At 35.4% G+C, this 19,331-nt stretch overlaps 1 protein-coding gene across 2 annotated transcripts; it reads right to left on the bottom strand.

The window, feature by feature from the left end:
• Positions 1-1,432: 1,432 nt before the first annotated feature.
• LOC143231023 (thyroid transcription factor 1-like) lies at positions 1,433-18,204 on the bottom strand. Of its 2 annotated transcripts, none has more exons than XM_076465492.1 (2): positions 17,619-18,204; positions 1,433-12,164 (listed from the first exon to the last, which is right to left on the bottom strand). In XM_076465492.1, the coding sequence occupies exons 1-2, from the start codon at positions 17,953-17,955 to the stop codon at positions 11,416-11,418; spliced, it is 1,086 nt and encodes a 361-aa protein (XP_076321607.1). In that variant the 5' UTR covers positions 17,956-18,204; the 3' UTR covers positions 1,433-11,415. The 2 variants fall into 2 exon arrangements, with proteins under 2 accessions (XP_076321607.1, XP_076321608.1); XM_076465493.1 differs by having other exon boundaries at positions 1,434-12,164; positions 17,625-18,203.
• Between the last annotated feature and the right edge of the window lie 1,127 nt (positions 18,205-19,331).

Here is a 19,331-nt window from a genome sequence, read left to right as displayed (position 1 = left end):
ATCCCTAACCTTACACTTTAGAGCTTGTTTTGTTTGTTTTAAATTTCGCCCAAAGTTATTAGAACTTAATTAGCTAGCCATCTGTGCTAGCTAATTTAGAAATGTAAGACTAAAGGGAAGGCAATTCTTTGACTACTCTTTTACCAACGAATAGTGGGATTGATCAGCACCTTATTACGCCCCCACGGCTGAAAGGGCGAGCAAGTTAGGTATGACGGGGATTCGAACCCTCAACTTTCAGATTACGAGTCGAACGTCCTAACCACCTGGCCATGCCAGGCCTTACTTCAGAGCTAACTGAAATAAATATTTTTTTCGAAATGAAACTTGGCCAAAAAGAAGCAGGAAAGTGCAGTAGAAGAAGTCAAATGTTAGTAAGTACCTTTGTGAGCCAATCAATATTAAGATATTTTATGAAATTAATTCATGACGTATTTATTTAATAATTATTGGTAAAAATCAATTAGATTAACAACTGCTAATATATAAAAAAACAGTGCATTTTGAGAACACTTCGTTCCAACAATAAATTTTATGTCATGCTGTTAGCAAAATGGTATAACCTAATATTGTTATCAGTCTGTGTACTGAAAGAATAAAATGAAATTTTTAGACTATAAAACTGTAGACATATTTGTTTGTTTTTTAAATTTAGAGTCTCAATTGGTAAAGAGGCTTGTTTTTATTTTAAAAGTTGGTAATATAACGTAAAAGAGTTCAACCCAGAAGTGATTTAAGTTTAAAACTGAATCGATATTTTTACTTTCACAATACATTTTATGCATTTTGCTCTAGGCTAAGTGATCCCACGTTACGTCTTTATTATAATCTTATTATACCAACACTCACTACACTTATAAGGTGTCATGACACCTCCCTCACGGACTCTCACTGAAAAAATATATTTTGACTTTCATTACGCCTTCCATTTAGAGGAATCAAGCGTGACGCGACACACAGTGGGTTTTTTTTTTTGTTTGTTTATATATGTGTGTGTGTGTGTGTGTGTTAGGTAAAATTTGAATTATTCAAATGTTTGACTTGGAAATATTCTTTTGTATTTTTTGGGCTTCTTGATATTGCTACTTCCAATATGGATTCTTTAAACGTTTTACTTTAGGTTTTCGTTTAATAAAATATACAGTTCTTTAAGTGTTTGATTTTAAAACGTTTAAAGAAAGGTTCAGTCCTTGTATTGTTTACTTCCAAGATATTCTCTCATGAAACGTTAAGTTCTTTATATTAAGAGCAATCAAAATTTGTTTAAATACTTGATTTCAGGACTTTTTTATTTGATGAAATGCAATATTCCTTAAAGCTTTGTTATTTATTTAATTTCTATTGTGGATATTGGTGTATAAAAGACATATTAATACTAGAAATAAACAATACTATAATTAAACACTAAACGTTTCGCTTTACAGCTTCTTCAGGAGCATTCACTGACACACAAACCGAAACTGTCAGTTCAAGAAGAAGCTGTAAAGCGAAACCTTGAGTGTTTAACTAAATAAAAACATTTTGGTGCTAGTATTAAATTTTGTTCCTGATTTTTTATACAACAAATAACATTTGCTGATTTAAGATATCAGTTCTTCATATAGTGGTTTATTTTCGTGTTATATTTCATCAAACGTAAAATTTCTTTAGACTTTTGTCTCAGGAAGTAATTTCTTCGGTTGTTAAATTTTGAAATATGTGTTTGTTTGTTTTTTAATTTCGGGCAAAGCTACTCGAGGCTATCTACGATAGCCGTCCCTAATTTAGCAGTGTAAGACTAGAGGGAAGGCTGCTAGTTATCATCGCCCACTGCCAACTCTTGGACTACTCTTTTACCAACGAATAGTGGGAATTGACCATCACATTATAACGCCCCCACGGCTGAAAGGGCGAGCATGTTTGATGCAACGGGAATTCGAACCCGCGACCCTCGGATTATGAGTCGAACGCCTTAGCCCACCTGTCCATGCCGAGCTTTGAAATACGTGATTACAAAATACTTTTCGTGGTATCTAATATTACATTGACTTAATGCTTAAATTGCTCTGGTGGTTTTCGGGACAAATATACAATACAGAAAAATAACCTTATTATTCCACAACATTGTGTTTATTTCTTATTCTCCAATACTTCAGTTGATGGTTTCATTAAAGATATAATATGCGAACATTAACATACAGTATTACACAGAGAAGTGGTTCAACCTTTTAGCCAGTTATCTATTTATTGGTGATAAATCCATACGGACAAATAAATATCTAAATCTCAAACCTAACCACCCATAAGCAGTGGAAACAGGAGTACTCAAACCTCTTACCTTTAAGTTTAAAAAATGCCACAATAATTTTGATTAAGAAATGAAAGATTTAGGCACGTGTTCTTAACCAAGAATTACTAAATAAATAAATAGAAATCAAAATCGGCATAGTATTCAACTCACAAACGATCAACAACTATCAGTTTAAACGGAAAAGTATAGAAAAAGCAACATTTCCTTCAACTCTTGTTTTAAAAGTGAAACTCAAAAGTATTATGTTAAATTAATAACAAGGTGATATTCAAAAGCAACGAAACTTTATGAAAATTATTTAAAATGTGAAAATTAAGATAATAAAATAGAACAAAAGACTTTTAAAGATAAACATAAAGAAATACTAAGCGGACACAGAGTTTGTTTGTTTACTGTTAAGCCCATAGCTACACAGTGGGCTACCTGTGCTTTGCCCATCACGGATATCGAAATTTGAATTCTAACACCGTAAGCATGCAGGCTTACTGCTTGGGTGCTGGGGAGATTTTTTTCTACACAGCATCAGTTTTAAATGCAATTTACTTATTAACCCAAGTGCGTATTACTAAGGCTCATGCAAATTAAATTATCGAAAGTGATGAAAATAATACAAATGTATGTTCATTCATTATTTCATTTAACTACCAAACAGCTTATGAAACAAATCTTCTATCGAGACAGAATTTGGAGACAACCTCTATCAGACGCTTTCCAGAAGGAGCAAATAAACAGAAAACTACGGTGACCACATGGGAATGACAGTAACACTTGCCGACTATCGCAGACTCGTCAATATCATGGTCCGTACCTATCCGGCTATTAGTAAACATTCCATAAAGCAATCATCAAACAGGATGTCACTACCATCCGACAACAGATCACTTATTGGGCCTCGTGCTGTGGAACGGAAAGATAGCAATCGTGGGATTTATAATATACATGATAATGCAGGGTACGTAGATAGAGAGAAGGATGTGTGGTAAAGTTTAGATAGACGGCAGACCGCGTCGTGCCTTGGCTTCATATTGGTAACTAAGTTGATTGAAAACTTTGATTGGCGCCTTCTTTCTGTTGTCAAATCATTTTTTCACGAGAATCACTTGTTTATAGAAAACACTTTTATTGTCTTATTTCTTGATGCCTCGTGACTCCTTTGTAATTCTTTTTTTTTTTTTTTTTTTGCTGTAGCGACACTTTTTTTTTTTTTGTTAACACACTAGTCCTCATTTCTTATAACATATTTAAATTCGTATCTCAGTGAACCAGAGGTAAGTTTACGGAGTTACATTACAAATGAACCATTCAAGTCTCCCACTGTAGACGGAGATCAGAGGGCCTATTGTATAACTTTGTATCAAGGAGACTCCACACTTTTAAACGCATATTTGTAACAACGAAAAATAGAGAACGTTTTGGTGTGAAGTGGGATTTATTTTCAAATTTAACATTTCGTTGTTACCTATAAAATGAACCTCGAGTACTTACGTTCTATTGAGAATACGAGAAAGATCATCATATTTGAAATTTATACCACGAACACAAACTACTTGCATGGATTTCCACATAATTCTATCATGGATTTATTATTTACGTTGTCATTACGAGACCATATGTGTTTTCGTTATAATATATTATTTCAGTATCAATGGGACAGATCCGAAATGTTTCGATAGTTTTGTGGACTGTCCTATTATCATATAAAATCGTCTGTTTTCTAAATACTTTACTTTTGTACAGTTGGGTGGTTTTCTATATTTGTCACTATGTTTTTCAAATCTCATGTTCGTCGGACGATGATCCATTTTGTTTAAAAAGAAGAAATAAAGTCACTATTATATAAGTGCGTCAGTCAACAAGTTGAGCGTATTTTCAAGCAACGGATTTATAATAATTACTCGATTTGTAAGTGTTTTACCTGAGCAAATTATATCACATTCCAACTTAGAACTGGGAAATCTTTCTCAGGAAGTTGCTTAATTAACCATGCTAAAACTATGGGCAACAATGTTTTTGCATGTGAAAGCAATGATACCATATCTTTTGTGGCAAATATCGTAAAGACAATATTTTAACTTCTCGAAATTAATTTTATAGTACCAAAACAAATTACTCTTATCTGTTCTCCAACGTCAAGTTCAAAGTAAAATAGTTTAGTTCTAAATCTAAATTAATATTGTAATTAGAACCTTCAACAGAAGTAACACAATAGAAATGGCAAATGAATTATTATACTTATTACTAATAGTAATTAATCAAACAAACTATTTTTGTTTCTATTTATAAGTTACGAATACAATTAAATTGCATATAAAAGTGATTATAACACATGTAATCAGAGTGAGGACATGAAAGTCTGTTACGTTTCTTAAGTAATAACTTTATTGAAAGTACAAACTTTGTAAGTTTTACATTTTCTCGTGGATAACTGTCCATAAAATAACAACGTGTGGTGATTTACTAGTTAACCTATCAGGTATATCTGTCTTCACTCATTGGCTCAGGTAAGTCAGGAGGCGTAAAAAGCAAAAAATCGGGTTTCGATACTCTGTATTGAATTCGCCACAAATATCCCCTTGTGTAGCTTTGCGCTTAACATATCTTCTTCCTTGAGATCACTTTAAGAAAATAACTAAAACTGAAAAAAGTGTATGACTTTCAAGGTAGCCATAGTTCACGTTCTTATTATAGGTATGCAACTTTCAAATTAACTATAATCCACATTCTGATTGTGTGTAACTTTCAAAGTAACCACAGTCCACATTCTTATTATAAGTGGGCAACTTTCAAATTAACTAGGAATTTTATAATACACATCCCGATTACAAGTATGTAACTTTCAAGGTAACCATAGTCCACGTTCTTATTATAAGTGAGTAACTTTCAAAGCAACCATATTCCACATTTTTGTTATAAGTGTGTAACTTTCAAAGTAACCATGAAGTTTGTAATCCACATTCTGCTTACAAGTGTGTAACTTGCAAAGCAATCATAGTCCACGTTCTTACTATAAGTGTGTAACTTTCAAAGTAGCTATGAGGCTTATAATCCACATTCTGATTACAAGTGTGTAACTTTCAAAGTAACTAGGAATTTTAGAAACGGCAAGTTGAAATTAGAATTTTATTTATGTTTTGAGATTTCAGATGTTTAAATAATTCATTAATTATACGTTTTAATTCAGTTAGCTGTCATCAAAATTATTGTAACAGATGCATTAATGAAAATCAATAAAATAGCAAACCGTTCATTCTATTTCAAAGCAAATGATTGTGGAACGTTTCAATTCTCCACATTAATCTTTGATTTATAATGCTCGCTTTGTTTTCTAACCAAGACATGTTTGTTTACTACATACACTGGCAACTACTATATCAACAAGTTATCTAATGGTTATAAGTTATAATATGGTAGATGATCTAATTTAAAAAACAAACAAACTTGAGAACAAAGAGATGCAAAAAGAGGCTTGTTTTGTCATAGTAACAAAGTAAATGAACAACGTTTCGCAATCCGAAACTGCCCAGAGCAAGGAGGGGAAGATATAAACCACAGTTCAAATAATTTTTCCAGTAGGTATATATATATATATACACACACACACACACACACATACAAACATACATGTATAAATATAAACATATATAGATATATCCACATATAGGGTGTCCGTAAAGTCCAGTACTGATATAAACTTATTTTATTTTAAACATATTTTACATTAATTTCATGTTATTTTCGTTGCAGGTTTGTATCGTTTGTGCGTAATAATCATGCTCTTTAGCTTACAAGAGTAAAGTGAAAAAATTATTCCGTAAAAATTACAAACCTGCATCCTGTCAAGAATACAGTCGTACAGACAGTTGCATCTATTCATGTTGCCATGTTGAAAAATATTCATAGAAACATGCTGTATCATTTACAAACATGTTTTGAATTTGTCGGCGGCCATTTTGAACATATATTGCAACTCTGTCTTTAAATAAAGTATGCTTATGTTTATTCCAGAGTTTATAGACATCCTGTATTTATATATCGAAAGAGAGGCACATTTTGACACTTGTCAAATATTTATACTCTCTTCTTATGTAATAAAAGAGGGGGAAAGAGAGAAACTGTGAGGCATTCGTTGTTTCACACAAGGCTGGTGACCGGAGGTACTACAGCACGTCCATTGAAGGCAGTCTTAAAGGAAAAACGAATGGAAGAAATCCTAAGGGGCCCACGTGGTGAGGGAGGAGTTATCTAAATATAGATCTTCTATAAACTTATTCATCTTATTACAACGGATACACCAGTCGTTCGGAAACTAATGTATGAACAAGTCCTTTAAAAGTGTACGCAATATAAACTATGAAGGCTGGAAAGACTTGTATAACCTATATATGAACACACAACCAAAATACTAATTAAATGGAAGTGAAAACCTATTAATTTCTGCCGTTCATTTTCACTTATGAGTGTTTTTTCAAAGTATTACAAGCAGATTAACATTGTTTAGTAACATGTTAATAGTCACAGATGCTGAAATGAAATGAAACCTTTAACAACTATACATATATACTTTAACAATAATATTTATATACACTTATATTTCTCAAGAACCGTTAAATAAATAATCTGATTTTAGTTTCCTCTGATTCTCAATAAAATCTGGTGACAACAGGAGTCAAAACTGAATTTTATTACTAGTCAGTCATAGTGATTCCGTCTTCAACAAACACGTTTTTCTTTTCAAAATATGAAGCGTTTTGGGGTAAAATGGAGCTACATTGATGCTAAAATATAGCAAAGCTATGTTACTGTGGATTGTTCAGAACATTGTGAAATAACTGAACATAAATTTATTCGTATTTATTTATGAAAATAATAATGTAGTGTATTAAAGTGTAGTAGTGAATATATTTATAGTCAGCTGATAAAATAATGAATCATCAGGTTATCACCTGAGGCAGTAACGAATTATGTACATTTCTCAGACGTTAAGAAGGGATTATGTAACCCCTCCACGAATCAGCGATCTGTAACGTTAAAAACCGCGTTTCGATACGCGTTGTGGGCATACTACAAATAACCCTTTGGGTAGCGTTGTACTGCACAGCAAATAAACAAAAAACATCATGTAGTCTCCTAAGGCAATAATAAATTATCACGTAGTCAATTGTTGTGTATCCATCTTAGTCATAAAGACTGTATTAAACCAAGATAGTGTGAAATGAGTTGTGTATTCACCTAAAATGTGAAAACTGTATTAAACTTAACGTGAAATGATCTCTCGTGTATCCATCTTAGTCATAACGACTGTATCAAACGTGGCTAAATGGAATATGTTGTTGTGTATTCATCTCAGATACAGAAGTATAGGATCGTTATATTTACTTATTTGATATAGTGGATACTTGCCACACACTAGTGTTTTTACCAAGATCCTGTATTTGATTGGTAATTTAAAGTAAGAGTTTGTCATTAGCAGTGAAAATTGAAAGCAAAGACTGTGCTGTCACCAGAATAAAATGTGCTTGTCAACTGACCACTGATGACTAAATAAAGAGTGGATTTGTTAGGTGCGGCAGATTTTAAAATATATGCCAACTGATCGAATTCTTCAACAGTAATTAGTGTTCGAATGAACCTGATTTTACCAAGAGAAGGAAATTACAAAAACTGACATTCACTCGACAAGCTGTCTGAAAACCTATTATTTCAGATTGAATGCAAGTAGCTACACTGATTTTTAAAGCTCGGTCTCGAAGTGTTTGATGAGGTGTGATAAGATGCATTTTGCCCGTTTACTACCAATGGTAAAGTATTGAAGGTAATTTGACCATCATTTTATTGTCCTGGCTATGCAAGTGGCTAAAGGTGAAGTAATGGTGTGTGCGTGTATTGTGTTTATTTACTTTTATCCACTACAGTTACAAGATCTCAATTTGATTGAATAGTTTCCAGTTCATTTTGAACGTTGCGTAGCCCACATTTGCGAACCGTTGCTCACCACATTTCTTTACGGTGGACTAGAGGTGAATAATGCATATTATAGCACTTTCTAGAGGTTATTAAACACCAACTCCAGGCTAATACTGCCGGAGGAAAAAAAAAAAGAAGAGGTATAGCCTGATATTGGATGGATGTCGTTATAGAACGCCACTTAGCACATATATTCGTATCACATTTTGAAATATTGGGTTCTTTTGTTAACCTCACCTCATATTGCTTAGTACGAAATGAGTTTCATGATATTCATTTATCTTAAGAAGACTTTGTACTATTTTCTCCAAATATATTAGCATGTTATAAATATTTGGCCTTTATTTTCCCGAGGTTTAGTTTCTGAAATTCAAAGTGACCCATGGCAACCCCAATAAGCCAAGATACTTAGAATTTTGTAAGTTAATACTAATTCAGTGATCAACTAAGTACAGCTTAACCGTAAATAAATGATTGTTATGTTAATTATAGTTTCCTTTCCCTAACTTAAAGGGTTTAAGACCCTAAAATCCACCCTGTATTTGATCATAGAAGATGGTTTATATTGAAAACCTGAACTCTGTTGAAGAGTTAAGAGTAGCTATTGTTCCAGTTTAATACAACTACTGTTCTAGCGAAACACAACTACTGTTTTAGTGAGACACAACTACTGTTCTAATGAAACACAACTACTGTTCTAGTGAGACACAACTACTGTTCTAATGAAACACAACTACTGTTCTAGTGAAACACAACTACTGTTTTAGCGAAACACAACTACTGTTCTAGTGAAACACAACTACTGTTCTGGGGAGACACAACTACTGTTCTGGTGAAACACAACTACTGTTCTGGTGAAACATAACTACTGTTCTGGTGAAACACAACTACTGTTCTAGTGAGACACAACTACTGTTCTAGTGAGACACAACTACTGTTCTAGTGAAACACAACTACTGTTCCAGTGAGACACAACTACTGTTCTAGTGAGACACAACTACTGTTCTAGTGAAACACAACTACTGTTCCAGTGAGACACAACTACTGTTCTAGTGAAACACAACTACTGTTCTAGTGAAACACAACTACTGTTCTGGTGAAACACAACTACTATTCTAGTGAGACACAACTACTGTTCTAGTGAAACACAACTACTGTTCTAGTAAAACACAACTACTGTTCCAGTAAAACACAACTACTGTTCCAGTAAAACACAACTACTGTTCTAGTGAGACACAACTACTGTTCTAGTGAAACACAACTACTGTTCCAGTGAGACACAACTACTGTTCTAGTGAGACACAACTACTATTCTGGTGAGACACAACTACTGTTCTGGTGAAACACAACTACTGTTCTAGTGAGACACAACTACTGTTCTAGTGAAATGTTAGTGATATTAGGTTATTTTCGCTGTAAGATAAAATGCTAGGTTATTTTCACTGTAAGATATAACGCTAGGTTATTTTCACTGTAAAATATGATGCTAGATTATTTTTTCTATAAGATATAACAGTAGTTTATTTTCACTATAAAATAAGATGCTAGGTTATTTTCACTATAAGATATGATATTAGGTTATTTTTGCTGTAAGATATGATACTAGGTTATTTTCACTGTAAGATACAATGCTAGGTTATTTTCACTATAAAATAAGATGCTAGGTTATTTTCACTGTAAGATACAATGCTAGGTTATTTTCACTACAAAATAAGATGCTAGGTTATTTTCACTGCAAGATACAATGCTAGGTTATTTTCACTATAAAATAAAATGCTAGGTTATTTTCACTGTAAAATAAGATGCTAGGTTATTTTCATAATAAAATAAGATGCTAGGTTATTTTCATTATAAAATAAGATGCTAGGTTATTTTCACTGTATGATACAATGCTAGGTTATTTTCACTATAAAATAAGATGCTAGGCTATTTTCACTATAAAATAAGATGGTAGGTTATTTTCACTGTAAGATACAATGCTAGGTTGTTTTCACTGTAAGATACAATGCTAGGTTATTTTCACTATAAAATAAGATGCTAGGTTATTTTCACTATAATATATGATACGTTTGGTTGAATGATAGTGCAGGAAGTAAACAAAAAATCAACGATATTTTGAGCAGATATTAGTAACCACTGTTTGTTTTGCTAACGTAATACGATCTAATGAAGTTAATATTTACGTTTACTTAATCGTAATAAAAGATAAATATGTCCCCCCATGGAAAAGTAGGAAATTACAGACTTACAATGCTAAAATCCGAGGTTCGATTCCTCGCGGCGAAAAGAGCAGGTAGCCCAATGTGGTTTTGCTATAAAACAAACAAAATAGATACAAACACGAGAAATATCTTATTTGATTTTTTAGATGTTACGTCTTCTCATATTTTCATATGAGTATAATAAACGGCATGTTTTAACACAAAATAACATATTTCTCGAATACATTATAACCGTTCTATGACTCTGTCCATAAGTATTTCTTTATACTTTTATTATTACTGATTTGTTGAGATGTGGTATAAAATATATAATGTTGTTCTTTGTAAAGAAACTTGTGAAACAGGAGATACAGTTTCATAAATCATATTACAGGCAAAACACACATTATATATATATGTGTGTGTACAGCCCAAACATTTAAATTATGCACACTGAATCACGTTTAGTTGACAAATACACGCAATGTGTTTAGACAAATCAATACAAATAGAATATAGAACATGAGTTATATGAAAGACGTTAGACAAATGAAAACGGCTGTGATATTGTATTCTTATAAATATTAAACTGTCGATCTAGCAAATACAGATGGGACTGTTTCATTTTAACTCCGACAGCAGAATGAAACTGTACGATAGTTAACTGTGTTGAAGTAGTTATAAACCTGTAATTCCTTGACTCACGAAGTTTCCCCGTCACTTGTAGTTTATAGTCTCTTGTTTGTCGTACTTACCTGCTGCTTACCATCAGTCGAGAGGAAGCGTTTTCTGGAGCGTTTGAGGAGAGTTTGGATGTCTATTTGTGAATCTAATGGTTGTGACCGCTCGCAAAGATACACTGTTGTGTAGCCTGAAAAGTTTGGCAAATGTTTAGAGCATGCCAGTCAACAGTGTGTTTAGTCTTAGACCTTTCGAAGTGCAATGTTTGTTTGTATTTCTTTACCACGTTCTACCTTGTATTTGGAGGTACGTGTGACAGACACTGCTACTTGACACGGATATTCCCGAACCAAGATCCAATCCGTTGTGGGAACCTGGGTGCTGGCCGTAGCCACCTAAGTTGTTAAGAGACGTGAGATCAGGGCTTGTGTTACCCTCCGCGGATTGTGGTATCAGAAGAGATCGACTGACTGTGATATTTGTGGGACACAATTCGCCTAAGCATGACGAACCCTGACGGGTGGTTCGTGTTTGGTGAGATAGTTGAAGCCCTTGGTTAGCACTGTCAGTACTACCATTGGTAGAGGTCCCGTCGTGGTCTCCCGAACTGCTAGAACAAGGCTTGCCGTCTTTAACCAGCACGGGTACGGCGACTTTTCTTGGCGAGTGCTGGTGAGATTGTTGAGGTTGTTGCTCGGCCATGGCCTTCTCTTTAGCCTGTCTTTTACACTTGTAACGGTGATTTTGAAACCATATTTTCACCTGATTTGGAGTAAGGTGGATCATACCGGCCAGATGTTCTCTTTCTGGGGCAGATAGATATTTCTGTTGCTTAAACCGTCTTTCTAACTCGTACACCTGTGCCTGGGTAAATAAAACCCGCCGCTTACGACGCTGCGTCGGTGGAAACTGGACCCATGAATCCAACGCCTTGTTCTCGGCTGCTGTGGCTATATTACAAGTACCGAAGGTCGGCATGTTCATGTTGGACATGGGCATTCCAGGAGAGGATCCCATGAAACGAGAAACTGTTGAAAATGAAAAAAAAAAAGAAAAGTCAAATGTACACATGAGCTTAAAAACAAAACTTCGCTATTGAAAGATATAGCAATTATTAAAGCAATTTTCTGCTAAATTTACATTGTTACCAAAGTTTGTCTAGTCGGTGTTACCTACTTTAGGTTTCATCGTTAAAAATGCTTTAAAAAAACGATTCAATAGCAAGATCGAACTGTTAGAACACAAAGAATGTGTGTTTGTGTTTTCTTATAGCAAAGCCACATCGGGCTATCTGCTGAGCCCACTGAGGGGAATCGAACCCCTGATTTTAGCGTTGTAAATCTATAGAAATACCGCTGTACTAGCGGGGGTCAACACAAAGCACAATGCTTATGAATATATGTGTTATCATTATTCGATAGGCATTCTAACGTTGTCACAGAAGTAAGACAGGTATGATTAATGCTACCTAATTATAATGTTATACAATATATATCTTGGTACGTGACCTGCTATTTGCTAAACTTGTTATAGTTTCGTTTTCTCTAATGCAATAAAATAGTTATAGTTTTGAATAAAAGATCTGTCACTTAGTAATTAGCTTGTTTGTTTGTAGTTAAGCTCTGCTCGCCATGAATATTGAAACCCGGTTTCTAGCGTTGTGAGTCCTCAGACGTATCTCTGAGCCATTAGAGGGCTGTTATATAACTGAGTAGTTTCCCGCGTGTAATAAAATTTGTGGGCAAATCTGAAGGATACGATATCATATTGGAGTAATTCGAAGAGAGATCCCAAGCAAACACAGTGCAGTAGCGTGTAAACTCTGTCATTGTACGAACAGTTATAGGCACAAGGGTGAGTTACATAGTTTTGCTACGTATCCACAGACGTGGAGTCCATACAGTTGTTCAGAGTGTATAAGCTTCTCCTAATATTACATAATAGAAGAAACACAGAGCACCGGCTTGTTTCACACATTATAGGCAACCTGCAATTGTGCTTGTACTGGATCCAGCCTGGTGGTTAGGGTGCTCGACTCTCAATCTTAGGATTGCAGAATTCAATCCCCATCGTCGAATACGCTCGCTTTTTCACCCATGTGGATATTATAATGTTATGGTCAATCCCACTTTCCGTTAATAAAAGAGTAGCCCAAGAGTTGTTGTGGGTGACGTTGACTAACTAGCTGTCTTCCCTTTTTTTTGCTAAATTATGGACGAAGCACAGATAGCCCTCATACATCTTTGGCGAAATTAGAACCAGACCCATACTGGATGCAATCCTTTCCTATGTTAAGAATGGAGTACGTTTTTACTAAGCGCATGATCCAAAAACGAAGCCATCCACCTTAGGGAAACTGGAGCAGAAAGTTGTGCATCCTTCAGTATAGATATCCTTGAATATTACCAAATCATTTGTGCAACTAAATAGAGGTAATAAATATGTGTGGTTGAAATTAATTATGGGACAGAAATTACACTCAGCGACGACCACTATGGTGATAAAATAACTGGAAAATGGATACTCGACCTCGAACCATTTTAACAAACACATACACATCCAGGAGAAAAACTTAACCATGTAATGTTTGCTAATTTGCGACGAGTACTTGATGTGGTAAAGATACCTAGTTCGTTATATTATCTTCAGTCCAGTGATCTGGTCAACTGACCAGTAAAAAATGCCCAACAGATGTTTGAAAGGCTTATAATCTTGGAATTCAATGACTAGAACAGCCACCTACCACACTATGATATGAAGGGAAACAGTCCACAGAATTATCTCTAGAACAGCCACCTACCACACTATGATATGAAGGGAAATAGTCCACAGAATTATTTCTAGGATGGCCATCTACCACACTATGATATGAAGGGAAACAGTCCACAGAATTATCTCTAGGATGGCCATCTACCACACTATGATATGAAGGGAAATAGTCCACAGAATTATTTCTAGGATGGCCATCTACCACACTATGATATGAAGGGAAACAGTCCACAGAATTATCAGAATGTATGGTAATCTTCTTTCTGTATTTATTCACCCCAGTTCTCACTCCAGTGGTACTGTGGTAAGAGCTCAAACTCAGAAATTAAGTATGGTTAACGTGTGTTTCTAAAATACGCTAGCCTCTGGATCAGAAAAGACTGGATCATATACCGTCCCTTTACAGCTCAGTCTGTGATACTGAGCAGTTGTAGAATGATTTAACGCACAAGTACAGAACATGTGGATAAACTAAACTTATACATCATCGGTAAGCCTCTCGAGAACTGGCCTGGTCAGAACACTAAAAAAGGTTCAGTTGAAATACTATATGCTGTGACAAAGGCGAAGTTTACAATAACGTCACCCCAGCTGATACAGAGATTACATAATCTTTAGCTGCATTCAAAGGATCACAGCAGAAGGAGCTGATACTTTAACAGTTATGACGATATAAGATTATGAGGAGGTTAAATTTGTTAACCCCCAACATCCTTAGTTAGGATTAAATGTTAATCACGAACCAAAATGACTTTTTATCCTTTAAATTAGAAAGGAACCATATTTTACTTTTACTATTGGGTTGAATTATACGGCGCTGTTTCTTACATCATGACATTAGATCTACTTGGATAACGCACTTATTCTGCAGTTGCGAGTTTTGTGCATTAAACCTTAAGGGAACCCTCAGTGGCACAGCAGCATGTCTGCAGACTTATACCTCTAGAAACAGGGTTTCGATACTCGTGGTGATCATAGCACGGATAGCCCTTTCTATAGGTTTTTGCTTAATTACAAACAAACACAATTCTCAGTTCCTTGGAATCATTCAGTAGATAACAAAAATGTTACCACTAGAAATACTCTATACTAAGCTTTTGGTTTCTGAATTATTACAAGCATGGGATAATAATCTTATCGTCCCTATAAGACTTCATACTGATAGTACCATTTATGATCTATGTTAGAGCAGCATACAAGAAGAAAATAGAACTGGAAACCGCTGAACTTGAAGGTAGGAGTAGAACTGGAGAAGCCTAACACCATTTTCTTAAACTAATTATTATAGATAAAAAATTTAGGCTTTCAAAAATGCAACATTGTTAATGCAGGGAAGCCACATTTAGGTTTGCAAAATACCGCGAGTAGATTAATGGATATAAACCGGATTTACACCTGTAACGTAACGCAACCAGATTAATGGAGGGAACTCAGACTTAACTTGTAACATAATGCGACTAGATTAATGGAGGGAAACCATATTTACACCTGTAACATAATGCGACTAGATTAATGGTAGGAAACCAGATTTACACGTGTAACATAACGCAATGAGATTATTGCAGAGAATACAACGGTTCAGCTTTCCAATCTCAAACTCTAACATCTTTGATAGAAGAATTCTAGGTGCCAAATGCTGCTTACAAATGTGCTGAACTTCTCACCTCATCTTCAAACGAAGGTCAACTTCTGGAAGTCGCCAACATCTTGAAAAACGTATATCTGTTTTTGGAGCAATAACATCAGTGAGAAATTAATCCATCAGAGCAAAAGGAACACCAACAAAACATAGCTGGCAATATTAACAACACCTGGCTGAGAGGCTCAACGTCGCTGTCATCATAGTAAAAGTGATGATTTAATAATAATGAAAAAAGAAATCCACTATGAGTGGCAGGGCCACTGGAAAGATTCTTAGTTTAATCGGGAAAACGAACTATTATTGTATAAACTTCCCTACTTTACATGGAATAAAATAAACTGCTGAAGAAAGAAAACTGAGAAGTCAAAACACTGTCATCAACATCAAAACCTACTCAAAACACTGTCATCAACATCAAAACCCACTTAAAACACTGTCATCAACATCAAAACCCACTCAAAACACTCTCATCAACATCAAAACCCACTCAAAACACTGTCATCAATATCAAACCCCACTCAAAACACTGTCATCAACATCGAAACCCACTCAAAACACTGTCATCAACATCAAAACCCACTTAAAAGACTGTCATCAACATCAAAACCCACTCAAAACACTGTCATCAACATCAAAACCTACTCAAAACACTGTCATCAACATCAAAACCCACTTAAAACACTGTCATCAATATCAAACCCCACTCAAAACACTGTCATCAACATCGAAACCCACTCAAAACACTGTCATCAACATCAAACCCCACTCAAAACACTGTCATCAACATCAAACCCCACTTAAAACACTGTCATCAACATCAAAACCCACTTAAAACACTGTCATCAACATCAAAACCCACTCAAAACACTGTCATCAACATCGAAACCCACTCAAAACACTGTCATCAACATCAAACCCCACTCAAAACACTGTCATCAACATCAAACCCCACTCAAAACACTGTCATCAACATCAAAACCCACTCAAAACACTGTCATCAACATCAAAACCCACTCAAAACACTTTCTCTAAATATTGTTTGGATTATTATTTAGTAAGAGATAGGCCCAAAATGACAAGTAATTGAGTCAGAGATAGGCTCAAAATAACAACTAATTCGATAAGAGATAGGCTAAGAAAACAAGTAATTTAATAAAAGATAGGCTCAAAATAACAAACACCCAATATACAATTTTTTTTTCTAAATTTACTAAATCCAGAAGCCATTGGCATGAATAATATTGTGTTAGCTGAGAACTCTTTGGAAGTGAAATGGGTAAAGACTGTACAATACTTTGAACATATCCAGCAAACAAACCCACCAGAAACGGAAGCTATCTCAGAAGTTTGCCAGGTCGTCAAATAGGAATAATCATTCAGAACCAGGATATGTCGTTATTCCAGGAAGATCATGGGTTAGAACTCTACAGCGAAAATCTGTCAAATGCTTTTAACGAGAATTCAAATGATTTTCTCCATACCAGAGAATAATACTGCTGATAGACTAACTCTTTCAATACACCAAAATCTCTTACTAACAGGACTCATAACTTTTCAGTCAAAGAGGAGGAACATGAGAAGGGAGAAATGTTCATATGAAAAGTAACAATACTTTTATCTTGATAAAGAAATTCAGTGATTTTATTTATTCTAATTGTGATTTTTGTGTGTTTTAAATGTTACTTGTCTTTCTGGTTTAGGCCCGGCATGGCCAAACGTGTTAAGGCGTGCGACTCGTAATCTGAGGGTTGTGGGTTTGCATCCCCGTCGCGTCAAACATGCTCGCCCTTTCAGCCGTTATAATGTGACGATCAATCCCACTATTCGTTGGTAAAAGAGTAGCCCAAGAGTTGGCGGTGAGTGGTGATGACTAACTGCTTTCCTTCTAGTCTTACACTGCTAAATTAGGGACGGCTAGCACAGATAGCCCTCGAGTAGCTTTGTGCAAAATTCAAAAAACAAACAAACAAACTTTCTGGTTTTGTTTTCTTTATTTACATGAATTTGTTATTTTTCTTATTATTCTGGTCAATAGGTAAACAAGTGAACAAAAACTAAATTATGTACTAACACTCACTTGCGAAGCGCGGGTCTGGGGGCGCTCCGTACCACCCAGTCGCGGATTGACGCATGTGATCACCATAGTGTGAGAGGTCGGCTCCATTACAATATTGGGTCGTGAAGGAGTTGGGATGTGACAGTTGAGGAACCATATAGGGACTGGTCACGGGCACGTTCATACTTTTCTGAGACTGGTGACAACGGTGTGAGACTGATGTCGCGAAGGTTATTGTTGTAGGAAATCCAATCGTGTCGACAGTAGCGGTGGCCTTCTTGTAGCCCTCTTCAAGTGGACACAGGATGTCGGTCACAAAAAATGGAGTTGAGTGTTTAGGGCTCAGTGACATGGCTTGCACAGGAGTCACTGCGTTAAGTGCCTCCCTGTCCGAGCCCCTTAAGCAACCTTCAGTTAACCTGGTTGGAAGAAAGGTTGGAGTGCCACTGTTCTCGTATTCCCAGCCTGCCCTTTGTGTGTATCTTAACTGCCTGTGATCTGCGTGTTAGAGGCAAGGGGAAATAAGAACCGAGCATCCATAGCTCTGACAGCCAACGCAGAGTAATGGACAGCCCATAGATACTGCCTCTTCAGTGTTAATGCTGCAGCATGTGTGACGTAAAGGGTGTGTATGTATTATACGCATGCGCCTTTACGGTGCTTCTTCATGACTATAGATATAGTTTTTGACATTATTATTTACAGTAAAACAAAGACTTGTTGTTAAAGAGAAACCTATTTTAAATTGTCTTTTGAGTCAGAAATTCATTTTTTCTTCAAAACACATTACGGATAGTTCGTCACAAGCCCGATGAAGTACGTCGAGTAACACTGTTGCAGGAAGAGGCGTGGCGTAGATTACATTCTGAGAAACTGATTGATGTTTAGTAAACTCCACCTACAATTCGTGTTTCGTTAGGCATTGAAAACATGTAAGACTATAGTATGCTGCTCTTCTTTATAGAGACGACTTTAAATATCTTTTTAACATTCAACAAGATGGCGGAGCCGTGTGTAAAGTCAAGGTTAAAGTATGCTGCTCTTCTTTATAGAGACGACTTTAAATATCTTTTTAACATTCAACAAGATGGCGGGGCCGTGTGTAAAGTCAAGGTTACAGTTTGCTGTAGTTGTTTTAACACTCCTACGAAAAGTGGGGCATATTAGGCCCCACTTTTCGTAGGAGTGTTAATATGGCCCTGACATTTACAACGAGTTAAAATCCAACAAGTGTCAAAATGATGAAAATCTTAAACCATAATGCATGTTTAACTTTGATATCTAAACTATTGGAAGAGACATTGATAAATCTCCTCACAACTTGGGTACACGCACGTGACTGTATGCGTGGTGCACGTGAGTAAAGTAATAGCACAAGGAAAATTAATTAAGAAATTGAGTATAATAAAGATATATGTCGTATTAAGTATAGAAAAACGCATTTTAACACAGCTCATGTTTTAATGTAAAAACTAGTATGGTTATAAATAGGTGTCGTTACTGAACGTTAATTAATAGATGTAAATTCGTTCCGTAGTACAGTACACTCTCTAAAATCTAAACAATGATGAAATACTCAATTTATGTCTTGTCATAGTTTCGAATAGGACAAGAGTTAAATAATAGGAGTTGGGGACACAACACGTGATGTATGGCTGTAGCTACAAGTGCCAATAAATGAACGAAAATTTTGAAACATAAAATCTGTTAAATTGTTTAATGACATTT

The sequence above is a fragment of the Tachypleus tridentatus genome, chromosome 10 (assembly GCF_004210375.1).
Source record: "Tachypleus tridentatus isolate NWPU-2018 chromosome 10, ASM421037v1, whole genome shotgun sequence".
Lineage (NCBI taxonomy): Eukaryota > Metazoa > Arthropoda > Merostomata > Xiphosura > Limulidae > Tachypleus > Tachypleus tridentatus.
This window is presented reverse-complemented; position numbering and strand designations above follow the sequence as displayed.

Excerpts from the sequence above, each read along its gene's own strand:
- LOC143231023 (XM_076465492.1), bottom strand. The coding sequence starts at position 17,955 with ATGTCACTGAGCCCTAAACACTCAACTCCATTTTTTGTGACCGACATC. Across the intron at positions 12,165-17,618 it reads CCCGCGCTTCGCAAGTGAGT|TTTCTCGTTTCATGGGATCC; the intron begins GTTAGTACATAA and ends CATTTTCAACAG.